This window comes from Echinops telfairi, unplaced genomic scaffold (assembly GCF_000313985.2).
Source record: "Echinops telfairi isolate 266 unplaced genomic scaffold, ASM31398v2 ScPeMD7_4225;HRSCAF=4972, whole genome shotgun sequence".
In the NCBI taxonomy this organism is placed as follows: domain Eukaryota; kingdom Metazoa; phylum Chordata; class Mammalia; order Afrosoricida; family Tenrecidae; genus Echinops; species Echinops telfairi.
The window spans coordinates 114,246-127,776 of NW_022108124.1; the positions used below are offsets into that span (position 1 = coordinate 114,246).

Below are 13,531 nucleotides of genomic sequence, written 5' to 3' on the forward strand. Positions count from 1 at the left end.
ATAAGGTACGGACCAAAGGAAAATGTCACAAATTCATGATTGGTGGCAGATCAATACATCACAGTTATAGGTGGGACTACAGAAGCAGGAACCGGGCCATGATTGGGACATGTACATTATGTTAGACAGAAAGGCTTACAAGGTTGGTCCAGGGTCTTCAAACCAAGACAGGCTGAGACTGAGAGGTCATGGCCATGCCTGTGCAACCCCCTGCACTATCCCCAGTCCAGTGAGCCCCACCAAGGGCACACCCAGGTAAGCCCTAAAAGACCACCACACCCTGGTCTGGCTCGAGAGGAAGAGAGGGTATCTACTTTCCAAGACACTCTGCCAGAGGCCAAAATTCTCTACATCCTTGGTTAAGAATCAGAAAGAATTAAATGGGTACTTAGTCTATGGGGACTCTGCAAGTGGATTTGGGGCCATCACTGCCATGTGTATAGCCTTTTGCAAACCAGGGTGTTCAGAATTTAACTCTAATACACTCCCTGCAATCCAACCTCACAGCAATTGAGCCTGTACTGATTCATAGTGACTACAGGTCAGGGGAGAAGAGCCCCTGTGGATTTCTGAGATTGTAAGTTTTTACGGAAGTAGAAAGCCTCATCTTTCTCCCATGTAGTTGCTGGTGGTTTCTAACTACAGACCTTGCAGATGGCAAACCAACATGTAACTAGCATGCCACTGTAGTCCATAGTATGTATAATATTCTTCCCCCACACCAATTCAGTCTTCCTGATTCATGGTCCAGCTTTCACATGCATATGAGGCCATGGCAAATACCCTGGCTTGTGTCAGTCTTCAATGTGACTTTTAACACTTTAAAAAGGGTCTTTTCTTGCAGATTTGCCCAAGGCAATACACTGTTTGAATTCTTGACTGCTGCTTCACTGGGCATTGATTGTGGATCTAAGTAAAATGAAATTGTTGACCTCTTCAATCTTTTTTGTGTTTATCATGATGTTACTTATTGATATAGTGTGAGGATTTTTGTTTTCTTTTTGCTGAGGTGTAATCCATACTGAAGGTTGTAGTGTTGGATCTTCATCCCCAAGTGTGCTTCAAGCTCTCTTCCCTTTCAGCAAGCATGGTTGTGTCATCCGCATATCACAGTTAGTAATGAGTCTTACCCCAATACTGATGTCATGCTCTACTCCAGTTTTTTAGATTATTTTCTAAGCATACAGATTAAATAAGTATGGTGATGATACAATCCTGCTACACTACACACCTGTCCCAATTTTAAACCATTTAGTATCCTCATGTTGTCTGAACATCTTGGTCTATGTACAAGTTCCACATGAGCACAATGAAGTGTTTTAGCATTTCCATTCTTGCAGTAGTATCCGTAATTTGTTGGGATCCATACACCTGAATGCCTTTTGTGGTTGTTACATAACTTAGTGTCAACTTGAAGATATGAAAGGTAGGGGTGGAGTCTAGCCTGTCAATCAGGTCACTGTCTGATGGTGCCTCCTTGTGGGTGTGACCTTCTCATAAGGAGGATCCTGGGAACCTCCACCTCTCTCTCTGCCTTCAGCTTCCTGTTGACAAGCCATCCTGAGACCTGTGTGTGCCCTGGAGATGTGTCCACCACCATTGGATCCACAAGACTTTTTACCCACCTGCCAGTGATCTTCCTGCATTTTGCATCACAGTATCGGACTTATGTACTTGAGTTGGACTGGGCTGGGATGTTTTATGTATGTATGTATGCATCTATCTGTCTATTGGTGTGTGTGTGTGTAAGAGAGAGCTTTATATCAAAGAGCAATTGTATATTGAAAGAACAGCTCAGCCCAGTCCAAATAAAGTCCTTAAGTCTGATATTAGCCCATATGTCCATTACTAGCCCATAAATTCCTCATCAGACTCACGCAGCCACTCGCAATGATGCCAAATTCAGAAAGATCACAGGGCAGTGAGTTCAAAATCTTGTGTATCCAATAGAGGTGGAAGCATCTCAGCACTGGCATGGGTCTCCGTGTTGCTCTTCCAACTCTCCAAGTGTGGCTCCTCAACAGGAACGTGAAGTGTGACAGCTTGTCAACGGAAAGATGAAGGCAGAAAGAGAGAGGCAGTTCCCAGAATCCTCAGGAAGGCCATGCCCACAAGGAGGCATGATGCATACTTCTTGATATAAAGCTCTCTCTTCCACATATATGATTGTCACTGGATTTGTTTCTCTAGTCAACCAGACCTAACACACCTTTGCATAGTCAATAAAATATAGGTAAACATCTTTCTGGCATTCTTTGCTTTCTACCAAAATATGATATCAACAACGATGTCCCACAGCAACGACGACATGTCCCAAATATGTCGTCTTCTGAATTTGGCTTGAATTTCTGTGTTGATTACTAATGCAACCATTTTTTAATAATCTTCAGCAAAATTTTATTTGATGATGTTGTTTAATAATGTCCACATTGTAGCATGTAGGTTAAGCCTTGGGCTGGTAACCACAAGGTTGACACTTTAAATCTGCGAGCAACTCCTCTGGAGAAAGCTGAGGCTTTGCTGCTGTGAAAAGATTGTCTTGGAAACCTGATGGAGCAGCTCTACTCTGACCTGAAGGTCACTCACTATGAGTCGGGATCAATCCAATAGCAGTGGACAGTGGTTGGATTGCCTTTCTAGGAAATGAGCATAAAATACAGATCTCTTCAAGTAAGTTAGCAAAGTAGATTTTCCCCAAAATTTTTAGCATCCATCGGTGGGCTTTTCTGGTGTTGTATCTGTTTATAGAAACATCTCAATTGTACTCCCTCAATGCAAGAACACTTTGTTCTATTAAACTGGCATTCCATGATATTCACCTTCCCAACACTATCGCTGAAGCGGGTATATAAGCAATTGTGGTGAAGAAACCTGATGGTGCCCGGCTATCAAAAGATAAATAGCGTCTGGGGTCTTAAAGGCTTGAAGGTAAACAAATGGCGATCTAGCTCAGAAGCAACAAAACCCACATGGAAGAAGCACACCAGCCTGTGTGACCACAAAGTGTCGAAGGAATCAGGTATAAGGCATCATCAGAACAAAAAATCTTACCATAGTGAATGATGGGGGGAGTGCGGAGTGGAGATCCAAAGCCCATTAGTAAGCAACTGGACATCCCCTTACAGAATGGTTGTGGGGAGGAGATGAGCCAGTCAGGGTCCAGTATAGCAACGATGAAACATACAACTTTCCTCTAGTTCTTTCTTTCTTTTCTTTTTTGTGGTCCTCTCTGTGGACTGGCTGCTCTAATTGGGATCATCATCCTCAAGGCCTGGTGGGCCAGGATGTGTTCCAGTCTCTCTTCCTCCCCCTTCATCTGCACCTGTGTGCTCCGATCAGATATGTCCCTCTCCGGAGCTGCAGATTCAATGCCGCCCTTTGAAATAGACTCTTCTGCGGGGAGGAGCAGGAGTCCATTTAGTATTTGGGTTGGGGCCGGCCCTTTCCTCTAGTTCTTTAATGCTTCCTCTCCCCCCACTATCACGATCCCAGTTCTACCTCACAAATCTGGCTAGACCAGAGGATATACACTGGTACAGATAAGACCTGGAAACACAGGGAATCCAGGACAGATAAACCCCTCAGGACCAATAATGAGAGTAGCATTACCAGGAGGGGAAGGGGAAGGTGGGATAGAAAGGGGGAAACGATCACAATGATCTAAGGGGGATGGACAACAGAAAGTGGGTGAAAGGAGATATCAGACAGTGTAAGACATGACAAAATAATAATAATTTATAAATTATCAAGGGTTCATGAGGGAGAGGGGCAAAATGAGGAACTGATACCCAGGGCTCAAGCAGAAAGCAAATGTTTTGAGAATGATGATGGCAACAAATGTACAAATGTGCTTGACACAATGGATGGATATATGGATTGTGATAGAGTTGTACGAGCCCCCAATAAAATGATTTAAAAAAGAGAAACATCTCAATTGATATTCATCAAATTATGCAGCCTTGTTCCTCATCAATCCCTTCAATGTAGCTTAGACTTTTCCCTGTAATAACATCAGTTCTTGATCATATACTTGAACTGACTGAATGTCAACTAATCCTTTTGATACAGTGACTTATTTCTTCTATCTTCTTTTTATATTTCTTGCATCATTAAATATCTTGCCTATAGAATACTGCAACTTGAAACTTGGAGTTTTCTTCAGTTCTTTCTGAGAAATGCTGGGTGTGTTCTTCCCTTTGAGTTGTCCAAGTCCTGGTCTTTGTACATTTTTTTAAGATGCTTTATTTTGTTTTCTTGGGTCACTCTTGGAAATTTTCTGTTCAGATCTTTTTCAAAGCTTTAAAATTTCTTTCATTTGCTTTAGCTACTTTATGTTCAAGAGTACAAGGGCTCAAGCAGAAAGCAATGCTTTGAGAATGATGATGGCAACAAATGTACAAAGGTGCTTGACACAATGGATGCATGTATGGATTGTAATAAGAGTTGTATGAGCCCCCAATAAAATGATATAAAAGAAAAAAAAAGCGCACGTTTCAGAGCCTCTTTTGACATCCACTTCGGTCTTTTCTTTCTCGCCTGACTTTTTAAGGACCTTTTTGCTTTCTTTGTGTATGATGTCCTTGATAAACTCACAAAGCAAACGCACTGCCGTCAAGGCCACGCTGACTCATAGGGATCCTATGTGGTTTTCCAAGACTTTTTATGGGAGTAGCATGCCTCATCTTTCTCCTGCGGAGCAGCTGGTGGGTTAGAGCAACTGACCTTGTGCTTAGCAACCCAGTTGGTAACTCCTCTGCCAGGACTCCTGTGGTGCTTTTGATGTCACCTCTCAATTCATCCAGTCTTTGGTCATTAGTGTTAAGTGTGCCAAATATGTTCTTGAGATGGTCTCTCAATTCAGGTGGGATGTACTCCAGGTTGTATTGAGGCTTTTGTGGACTTATTTTAATCTTTTTCAGCTTCAACCAGTTGACCTTTGCTCTTTTCTGACTGATGCCATTGAGCTTCTCCATCGAGTTTGTATGCAGATGTGGTCAATTTGATTCCTCTTCTCTCTTTTCACCTTCCAGCATCACCTCAGTAAGCAAGCCACCACAGTAGGACGAACTGAAAGTTGAGTGGTGGAATTTCTTTTTTTTTTTTTAAGTTGTTGCAGATGTGAAATTAGGCCAGGCCATGGGGTTGCACAGCCTTTTGGATTGCCTGCAATCTCTGTAGCATTCACCCAGATCTTGGGAATTTCTTAAGATAAATTAGCGTATTGTTCCAAGGCCTTCTTTTTGAATGTTGATCTTACTGCTGTCTGTTTCTCTCTAAGCATTGTTTTTTGCTGTATCTCATTAAGTTTTGATATTTGTGTCTTCATAGTCATTGATCTCAGAATACTTTCTAATTTCCCCCATGATTTCATTTTTGAATGCACTGGGGAATTTGGAAACAGCAGTGGTTGAGCACTGGGCTGCTAAACAAATGATTGGTAGTTTGAATCCCACAGTCTTCTGCAGCCATAAAGATTATAGCCTCGGTTCATAGGTTTAAGCCATCAAAATGTACGGGATGGGAATTATAAGTCATTAAAACTGAAAAATAAAGAAAGAATTGCTATAATTGTTATTTATCAAAGGTTAAATGGTTATAGCCTTGGGAACTATAGGGGACAGTTGTAGGCTACCCTATAGGGTCACTATGATTCAGAACTGTTTCAATGGCAGTGGGTTTTGTGGAGTTTTGAGTTTTGTTTGTTTCATTCAATAAATAGGATCAAGTAACAGGTACCTTCTGTCTGAACAAGGAAAGCCCTGGGTAGCACAGAAGTTTGGGGCATCACCGTTTCCCTGATATTTCAGCTTGGCGGGGTAAAGGTCTGAGTTGTGCTGTCATTGAATTTAAGGTCACAAATGACAGAGCCTGGACTGAAGCTTGTGCCTCTGATGCTCTTTCTGCCCCAGTGCTCTCGTCTCAGATGCCAACTTCAAACACAGCCTCACCCCTGACTCTCAGGGTTTTCACTTTTGTCCTTATTCTTACACTTAGAAAGTACTTCACTGTCCCCAAGATCCATTCACATGCCCTCTTCCTGTTGACTCTAAAAAACAACACCAACCAAAAAGCCCCACAAAAAGCTCCTTCAAAAATAGAGCATACATCATACCTGTTTTTCAAATGAGGATCTGGATTCAAAGACATTACATGGTTGTCCCCAAGATGACACAGTTAGAGAGGACCAGAATCTGGTGATTAATCTAAGTCTTCAGTGATGAAGGCCAAGGTTTTTTGTTTTGTTTTCTCCCAATGTTAAGTCAAATTTTACTGTTAATAGTCACATAGCATTGTGACTGAGAGGGCTGGCTTGGGAGCCGGATTGCCTGAGTGTAATGCCCAGTTTTGCCACGTTGTCTCTCCTTTTGGTATGACTTTGGTGAAATTACTTAGCCTCGATAAGCCTCCATTTCTTCATTTCTATAATAGGGATGCAATGATAATAATAACTCCTCAAGGAGAGGCACTGGAAGAGACAGTGAACATAAACCAAAATACTTAATGATCGTATGCTCTCTCCTTCTAATGCTCCTGACAGTGGGATTTTTATAGTATGCTATTCACCATCTTAGGCTGGGTTCTCGAAACCCACTGCTGGTTACTTGATTCTGATTCATGGCAAGCCTGTCGGATGGAGTAGAACTGCCACTTTGGGTTTCTGAAACCGTACATTAACTCTAGGAAGAGACAGCCTCATCTTTCTCTTGAGAAATGACTGGTAGGTTTGAACTGCCGACTTTGTAGTTAGCAGCCCAACACATAACCCCCTATCCCGACAGAGTGCTTTAGATTGGGCCATTTAGAGGAGCAAGCTAGCAAAGTATAAATCTAAATATATATACATGGAGATATTCATCTCAAGGAAATGGCTCATATAGATAGATAGGTGCTCAAGTCCCAAGTCCAATCCATATGTTAGGCATAAGACTAAAGGCTTCTCCTTCACATGGTTGCAGGAGCTAACTAATCCCCAATTGTCAAGCTGCTGGTTATTGGGGCTGATGTATCCCCAAAGCTAGAGGTCAGACAGCAAGTTGCTGTCTCCCATCCCAAGTACCAAGAGGTCGAAGGATGGTGATGAGCCAGATGCAAGATCAAGGGTGAGCTTTGCCAGATCATCTCTATATATCAGATGCAGGCCACATCCCCAAGGAAACAGATTAGCTTATAATTAATTAATTTTCAAGTGATTGAATGCTTAGATCACAAAATGGAAGGCAACTATATTATATTACGTTATTAAAGAGCAACCAGTCCAAATGTCTGCCAATCCACTGAGAATTATAGCTTTGCCAAGTTGACCCATAATAGTAACCATTGTTTTCATAAGCCTGTAGGAGGTCTAAGGACATAATGGTTACTCATTGAACTGCTAACTGCAAGGTCAGCAGTTTGAAACCCACAGCCTGTCCAAGGAGAAAGAGGGAGTTTCTACTCCTGTAAAGAGTGACACTCTTGGACACCATGGGGGAAGTTCTACCCTGTCCTGTAGGGTCTCTGTGAGTCAGCATTGACTTGATGGCAGGGAGTTTGTTTGTTTGTTTGTTTGTTTTTATAGTGAATGCCATTGAATGAGTAGCTTATATGAATTAGATTATCTCAAAGTTATAAAACTTTGATGTACTTAAAACTAAGTACACCAACTTTAATAAAAGTTAGTGTTTGTCTGCTTTTCCAGCTCAAAAGTATTGTGATGTTCAAGGTTGTAGCTGTCTAAATAACTTGTACTAAAAGGCAGAGACTCCACTCACGGCGATATTTGAATATGGAAATGATAGAAGGAGAGGAGACTTTGACTGGAGCCCCTAGAGGAGGTAGGTGTTCAGGTGCTGGGAGCCCCCTTGTACCTGCCTCGCCCTGACCTCTGAAGTGAAGATGGGCCACCTCAGATCTGGAGCATGCTGCAGGGGGTGTTCAGAAGTTTTGTCTGATGATAAATGAACAAGGATTTTTTTTTTTTCTCAAGTGAATATTAAACTAGGCTTCTTTACTCACTCAGCAGCCCTGGACGGCCCCATAAAGGGGACCCCATGTCCTGAACATACAGAGATGAATGTGCTTGACCTTTGGGACAAAGTTAATTCAGGAACAGAAGTGTGTGTGTGTGTGTGTGTGTGTGTGTGTGTGTGTGTGGTGTGTGTGTGTGTGTCCGCGCCCGTGTGCCAGTCTGGCAGAGCATGATGACCTGTTGGCATCTGGCAGGCCGCTCGTCCTCAAATAACTTCTCTGATGGTCAGTGTCACTCAGGCTGCATGTCTACTAGGCAGTGTGCTAAAATGTAGCTATCACCCCTGGACCACCAGCCGGGAAGCCACAAGCAATGTAAGACAGGCACATTTTTAATAAAGGGGAAGTAAAAGGTGAAGATTCCCGACCTCTACTTATAGCTGGCAGAAATGACACTCTTGGAGGGCACGAGGGACCTAATCACTGTGCGCCTCTTTTTCTTTGGGGGAACTTAAAGAAAAGTACGTTTCCTCTGAGAACACAAGACAGGCTTCTCAGAGTTGCTGGGAGGGGGGAGCAATACAGAAGAAAAGATTGCTTAGAGGGGAAGTTGGGTGTCCTTGCTTTTTTTAGCATTTCACCTGGTGTCTGTATCCTCTGAGTGGTTTTGTGCTACTGGACAGTCCCTCAAAGGTGTGGCAGCAAACCGTGATTGAGTCCTCCCTCCCTCTGTTGTTAGCAATATGATCTTGGAAAATCCATTGAACTGGTTGGAGCTCCAGCTCCCTCGCCTCTAGAATGATGATGAAACATCTGCCACATGGGATTGTTGAGCGGAGACACACGTGGAGCATGTGGAGTGCTGTACACAGTATCACGCAAATGGCAGGGCTAGGTCTGTGTTGTAGGTTCTGACTCATCCTGACCTCAGGTACAGCAACCAAAACGAGCCTTTGGGCTGTGATGCTAATCTCTCCATGTTGTTGTCGTTGTACGACTTTCCAGGCCATTGAAAACTTTGCCGTGACAATAAAGACCATGGCCCAGATGCTCCAGATGTTTGGGACCTGCCTTGCAGAGACTGAGCTGCCCAGAGGCTTGCAGTCCACCGAAGACCTTCTGTTGGCCCACGTGAGGCAGCAGACCCAACTGATGGTGAGTGGTCGGTGGGTCCTCAAAGGCCAGCTCCTGTGCCGTCAGGGTGGGTCAGAGAATGAAGAAGCGACTTCAAGGTTAAAGCCTCTTCTTATCTCAGCATACTTGGCAGCCAGCAGACTATCTTCAACCTCCAGGATAGGCAGTAGGACAGAGGTTCTCAACCTTCCTAATGCTGCGACCCTTTCATACAGTTCCTCATGTGGTGGTGACCCCCAACCATGAAATTAATTTCGTTGTGCTTCATCACTGTCATTGTGCTACTGTGATGCATCATCGTATAAATATCTGTTAGGCAGGATGTATTTTCATTATTACAAATGGAACATAATGAAAGTATAGTGATTCATCACAAAAACAGTATGTAATTCTGTATTTTGAAATATTTATTTCTAATGACAAATAAAATTTTGTCTTCAAGTCTAGTGTAGCATGGGTACCAGTCTTCATGCTGGGTACTTACTTGTAGGTGGGCATATCTACATGTGGGCAGACCGCCTGGAGACGGATAGAGGAGCAGTGACTTGGTTCCTAAGACCACTGGAAATATGTTTTCCAGTGATCTTAGGCGACTCCTGTGAAAGGGTCGTTGGACCCCCAAAGAGGTCACAACGCAGAGCTTGAGAAGTGCAGCAGTAGAAGAAAAATATCTTTTTGTGAGACGAGGTGGTGAAGCGGCAAGAATTACAAGTCAGACTTAGGAGAAGTAACCCAACCAAGGGAAACCATCCAGCTTTGTGCTTGCTGGTGAGGTGTGATTGCCTGAGCATCCTTTCCAGGACGGCATGCCTATGATTCTACTCAGGTCGAAGCAAGACGCAATGGACTGAAATCGCACTGACCGAGTAAGGGCAACAAGGGCATTGGCTTTTCAACTCTGCAGGTTCCAAGCGGCTGTTGAGACTCCAGGGGCAGAGTACTAGCTGACTTACTGCTTCACATTCTCCATGATAGGCCTGTTTTATTGGGGGACTCATAAAAAGGCTGAGAAAAAGGATGAAAGAAGTTGGTCTGACTAGGGATGCGTTTCAGGACAGGAATACATGAAATGACTCATAACAGCAGGTCAGAACATGCTGAAAAAGGAACTCGCCCGCTTCTTCCAGGTGATGGACAAGAAGGGATGTCTTGCTTGGGTTTCTGAGTAAAAGTGTGTCAGCTGCTGCTGCCTCAGCAAGCACAAATGGAGTCAGCATGCACGGGAGCCTGGTGTCCTCCGGAAGGCCGGAAGGGGAGGATTGCAAGTGTGACATCTCTTCACTACATGGAATTTGGGAAGAGCTAGACTATTTGGTCATTTCTTCAACATTGATTGAGTACTCAGCACCCTATGCCAGAGAAATGAACAGAGTGAGAGTTCCGGGAACATATCGTCTCGTGGGGGACGCTCAGATGCTTCTAATTGGGGCACATGCATTCTTCTGTGCTTTAGTGAACACTTTTAAATGCTCTCTAAAGGAACTTGGTACACAAGAGTTTGAAATGCAGTCCTAAGATAACCCTAAGTAATCCAAAGATCTGCTCTGAAACGTTGAACGCCTACATGGATCTTGGCAAGTTTTCTGGAAATGCCTCGGAAAGCCTTGACTATTTTCTTTTCTAAATCGATAGGCCAAATTTGCCTTCCCTCCTTCCAGGGAGAGACAGACGGAACAGGTTGCAGAAAGTAGGATCTAAAATTCTCCAATGACATTTGCTAGAAAACAATTTGAGGTCACAGGACCACCAGTCCCCGGGTCATGGACCAAAAGGGCTCTGCACAGCAGTCGGCTGCTACCAGAGAGTGTGGTGGTGCGGACGGCTGGAGCAGCAGAGAGAACTGCGGAAGGGATTCCATTGCTCAGGCCATGCGCACCATTGTTGTCTGTCTTGTCCCAGAAGGGTTTGGAGAGGTTACAGAGAAGCACAGAGAAGGTTTGTGAAGATCAGATAAAGACATTTAGATTGTTGGTTATATATATCTACCAAAATCACAGAAACTTTATGAAACAAAAATGTCAAAGAGTCAAGCTATTGTTTCCCAGCAGATCCTCCATCTAGGTCTCTACACTTCGAAAGGGAGAGTTTCCATCTCTCTTAACTCTTCCCCCAAAGAATTCTGCACTCTTTGCTTGACACCGCATCCAAATTGCTGTTTTGACTGCATAGAAAGACTCAGATTGTATTCCTTCTAAATGTTAACTTGGGAGAACAAAAGGAAGTCTGAAGGGACCATCTCAAGGCTGGATGAGGAGGAAAACTTTCCCAATGGAATCCTTGTAAGACTGCCCTGGCTACTCTCAAAGAATGATAAGAGACATTCTCTTGACAGAAAAAGACATTTGGATGCAATTTTTCCTGGCTTTTTCCCTCATCGATGTGGCTTTTCAGTTTTCTTAAAACTTCTTCGTTAAGCCTCCACGATTGCCTGGTAGCCGAGAACATCTTGTAAGAGGCCCCTTCGCAGTCCTGAAAAACCAGTCTCCCTCACCTTCTGAGCTGACTTGTCTGCCTTGAATTTAAATGGCCACCATTTTGATTAGATATTTGTGGCAGTCACCATAAGGAGATTAAGATAAGTGTGTTACTGGGAGAACTTGCCTGTAGCTATCCATTGACCACAGAGACATGTTTAAAAGCATTTTGTTTGGAACGCATCCATGGAGGCATCCCCTAGAATCCTAGTAGCAATGCTTTTAGACTTTTACGACTTTCTCTCAGAGGTCAAAATCAGATCAGCCACATAGGTTCTGCTGTGCGTGCCATGAGGGTCAAGAGATGCAAAGACGAGTTGCATTAGGCCAGTCTGCTGCACAGATTGAAAAGGAAGGATGCTACTTTGAGGATGAAGGTGCATCTTACCCAAGCCAGGGTATTTTCTGTTGCCTCGTATGCATGTGAAAGTGGGACATGGAAGACGGAAGAAGAAGAATCCATGCATTTGAACATTGGTGCTGGCGAAGAATATCGAAAGGACCATGGACTGCTCAAAGGACAAGCCGACCTGTTGTGGAAGAAGTACGGCCAGAATATTCCTTAAAGGCAAGGACGGTGAGAGTGTCTCGTGTACTGTGGACGTTATCCCTAGAGGACACCATGCTTGGTAACATTGAAGAGCAGTGGAAACAATTCTTGACAGGAGGGATTGACACCGTGACACAATAGTAGGCTCTGGCGTAAATGACAATGGGGAGGACGGTGCAGGAGCAGGCAGTGGTTTGTTCTGTTGTCCGTAGGATTGCCATGATTCCGAACCAACTCGCCGGTGCCTAGAAACCCAAGGAACTGTACGGAGGTGCGGAGACGGCAAGGACCAGTGTCCGAGATGGAGTAAGATCACTTCCTCTGGAAAGTAACCAACTGCTCTCAGAAGTAAAACATCCAACTCTCCAAGGAAATTAAACTTCCCCTCAGATTATGTAATGGGGTAACTTTGTAGACCCACATAATTTGTAGGATTGGCTCACATTTATACGAAACATCTTTGTACTCTAATTATGATCTCAAGTATATAAATCAATATCTTCATTTGATCAAACACCCATGTTAACAATTACGTGGTACTCCACTTAGTGCAAATAATCTCAAATATAAAAAAACCAAATATCTCAATTTGGCTAAATGCTCATGTTTACATGGCACTAAGTTTAATGTAAGTAACAGTCAACTGTCTGACCTGTAAGACAAATGAAAATAATTTAGGAAATTTAGTTAGTTAGTCTTTTAGTAAGAAAACAAATGAAAAGTTTCATATAAACTATCAATGTGGTTATATCTGAAAAATCACAAAATAAAACTCACAGAAAAGTTGGATTTGTCCAGGCGTTTATGTTGATTAGGAATATTATGTGAATTTGAGTTAGAAACATAAGCGTTCTGTCTTTATCTCATGGAGCAATATTAGTAATTAGTCATCTTTTAAAGACAACACAGAAGAGCTTACGAAAGCATTTTTTATGATTACGAAGTGTTGGACTGAAACCAGTTGGATTTTCTTATTCATTAAACTTACAATGTAGAAGAATGAATACCAAAATCATTAAACTGGAATTCCAAAATGCTTTAAAGAGAGAAAGGGTTTATATCAGGAAAAGAAAAAAAAGGAAAGCTGTTTAAACGGTGCTCGGCAATTTAGTCATCTTGTGGTTATTGATCCATATTTCAATTTGGATCACTGTTTTACTTAGCTTTTGAGGGCCCAGGTTCATTCCCTAACCAATGTCCCACATGCGCAGCCACCACCCACATGTGGAGGTTCGGGTGCTGCTGTGATGCTTTAACAGGTTACAGTGGAGCCTCCAAACTAACATGAGGTACAAGAGCCTGCCCACAGAAACCCTAGAAATCACCATGATCAGCTCCTGTTCAGCTGGGTCTCCATGAACAGCTCCTGTTCAGCTGGGTCTCCATGATCAGCTCCTGTTCAGCTGGGTCTCCATGAGCAGCTCCT

The 13,531-nt window shown here is 43.2% G+C and overlaps 1 protein-coding gene and 1 non-coding gene across 4 annotated transcripts in view; one reads left to right on the forward strand and one right to left on the reverse strand.

Moving 5' to 3' along the window:
* The window catches only part of MCF2L2 (MCF.2 cell line derived transforming sequence-like 2), a 223,046-nt gene that overhangs the window by 52,076 nt on the left and 157,439 nt on the right, over nucleotides 1-13,531 (forward strand). For 2 of the 3 annotated variants that reach the window (XR_006680536.1, XM_045295036.1), the window contains exon 6: nucleotides 8,953-9,102. Coding sequence is in view for 2 of the 3 variants with exons in the window: in XM_045295036.1 (XP_045150971.1) it covers nucleotides 8,953-9,102 (150 nt within the window). In the remaining variant the exon portion in view is untranslated. Of the gene's footprint in view, nucleotides 1-7,694; nucleotides 7,815-8,952; nucleotides 9,103-13,531 lie in introns of those variants that run through there. The other variant, XM_045295037.1, reaches the window with a different exon arrangement.
* LOC115871286 lies at nucleotides 5,106-5,250 on the reverse strand. The gene has a single exon (XR_004047212.1). It is a non-coding gene; the product is annotated as a small nucleolar RNA SNORA14 (small nucleolar RNA).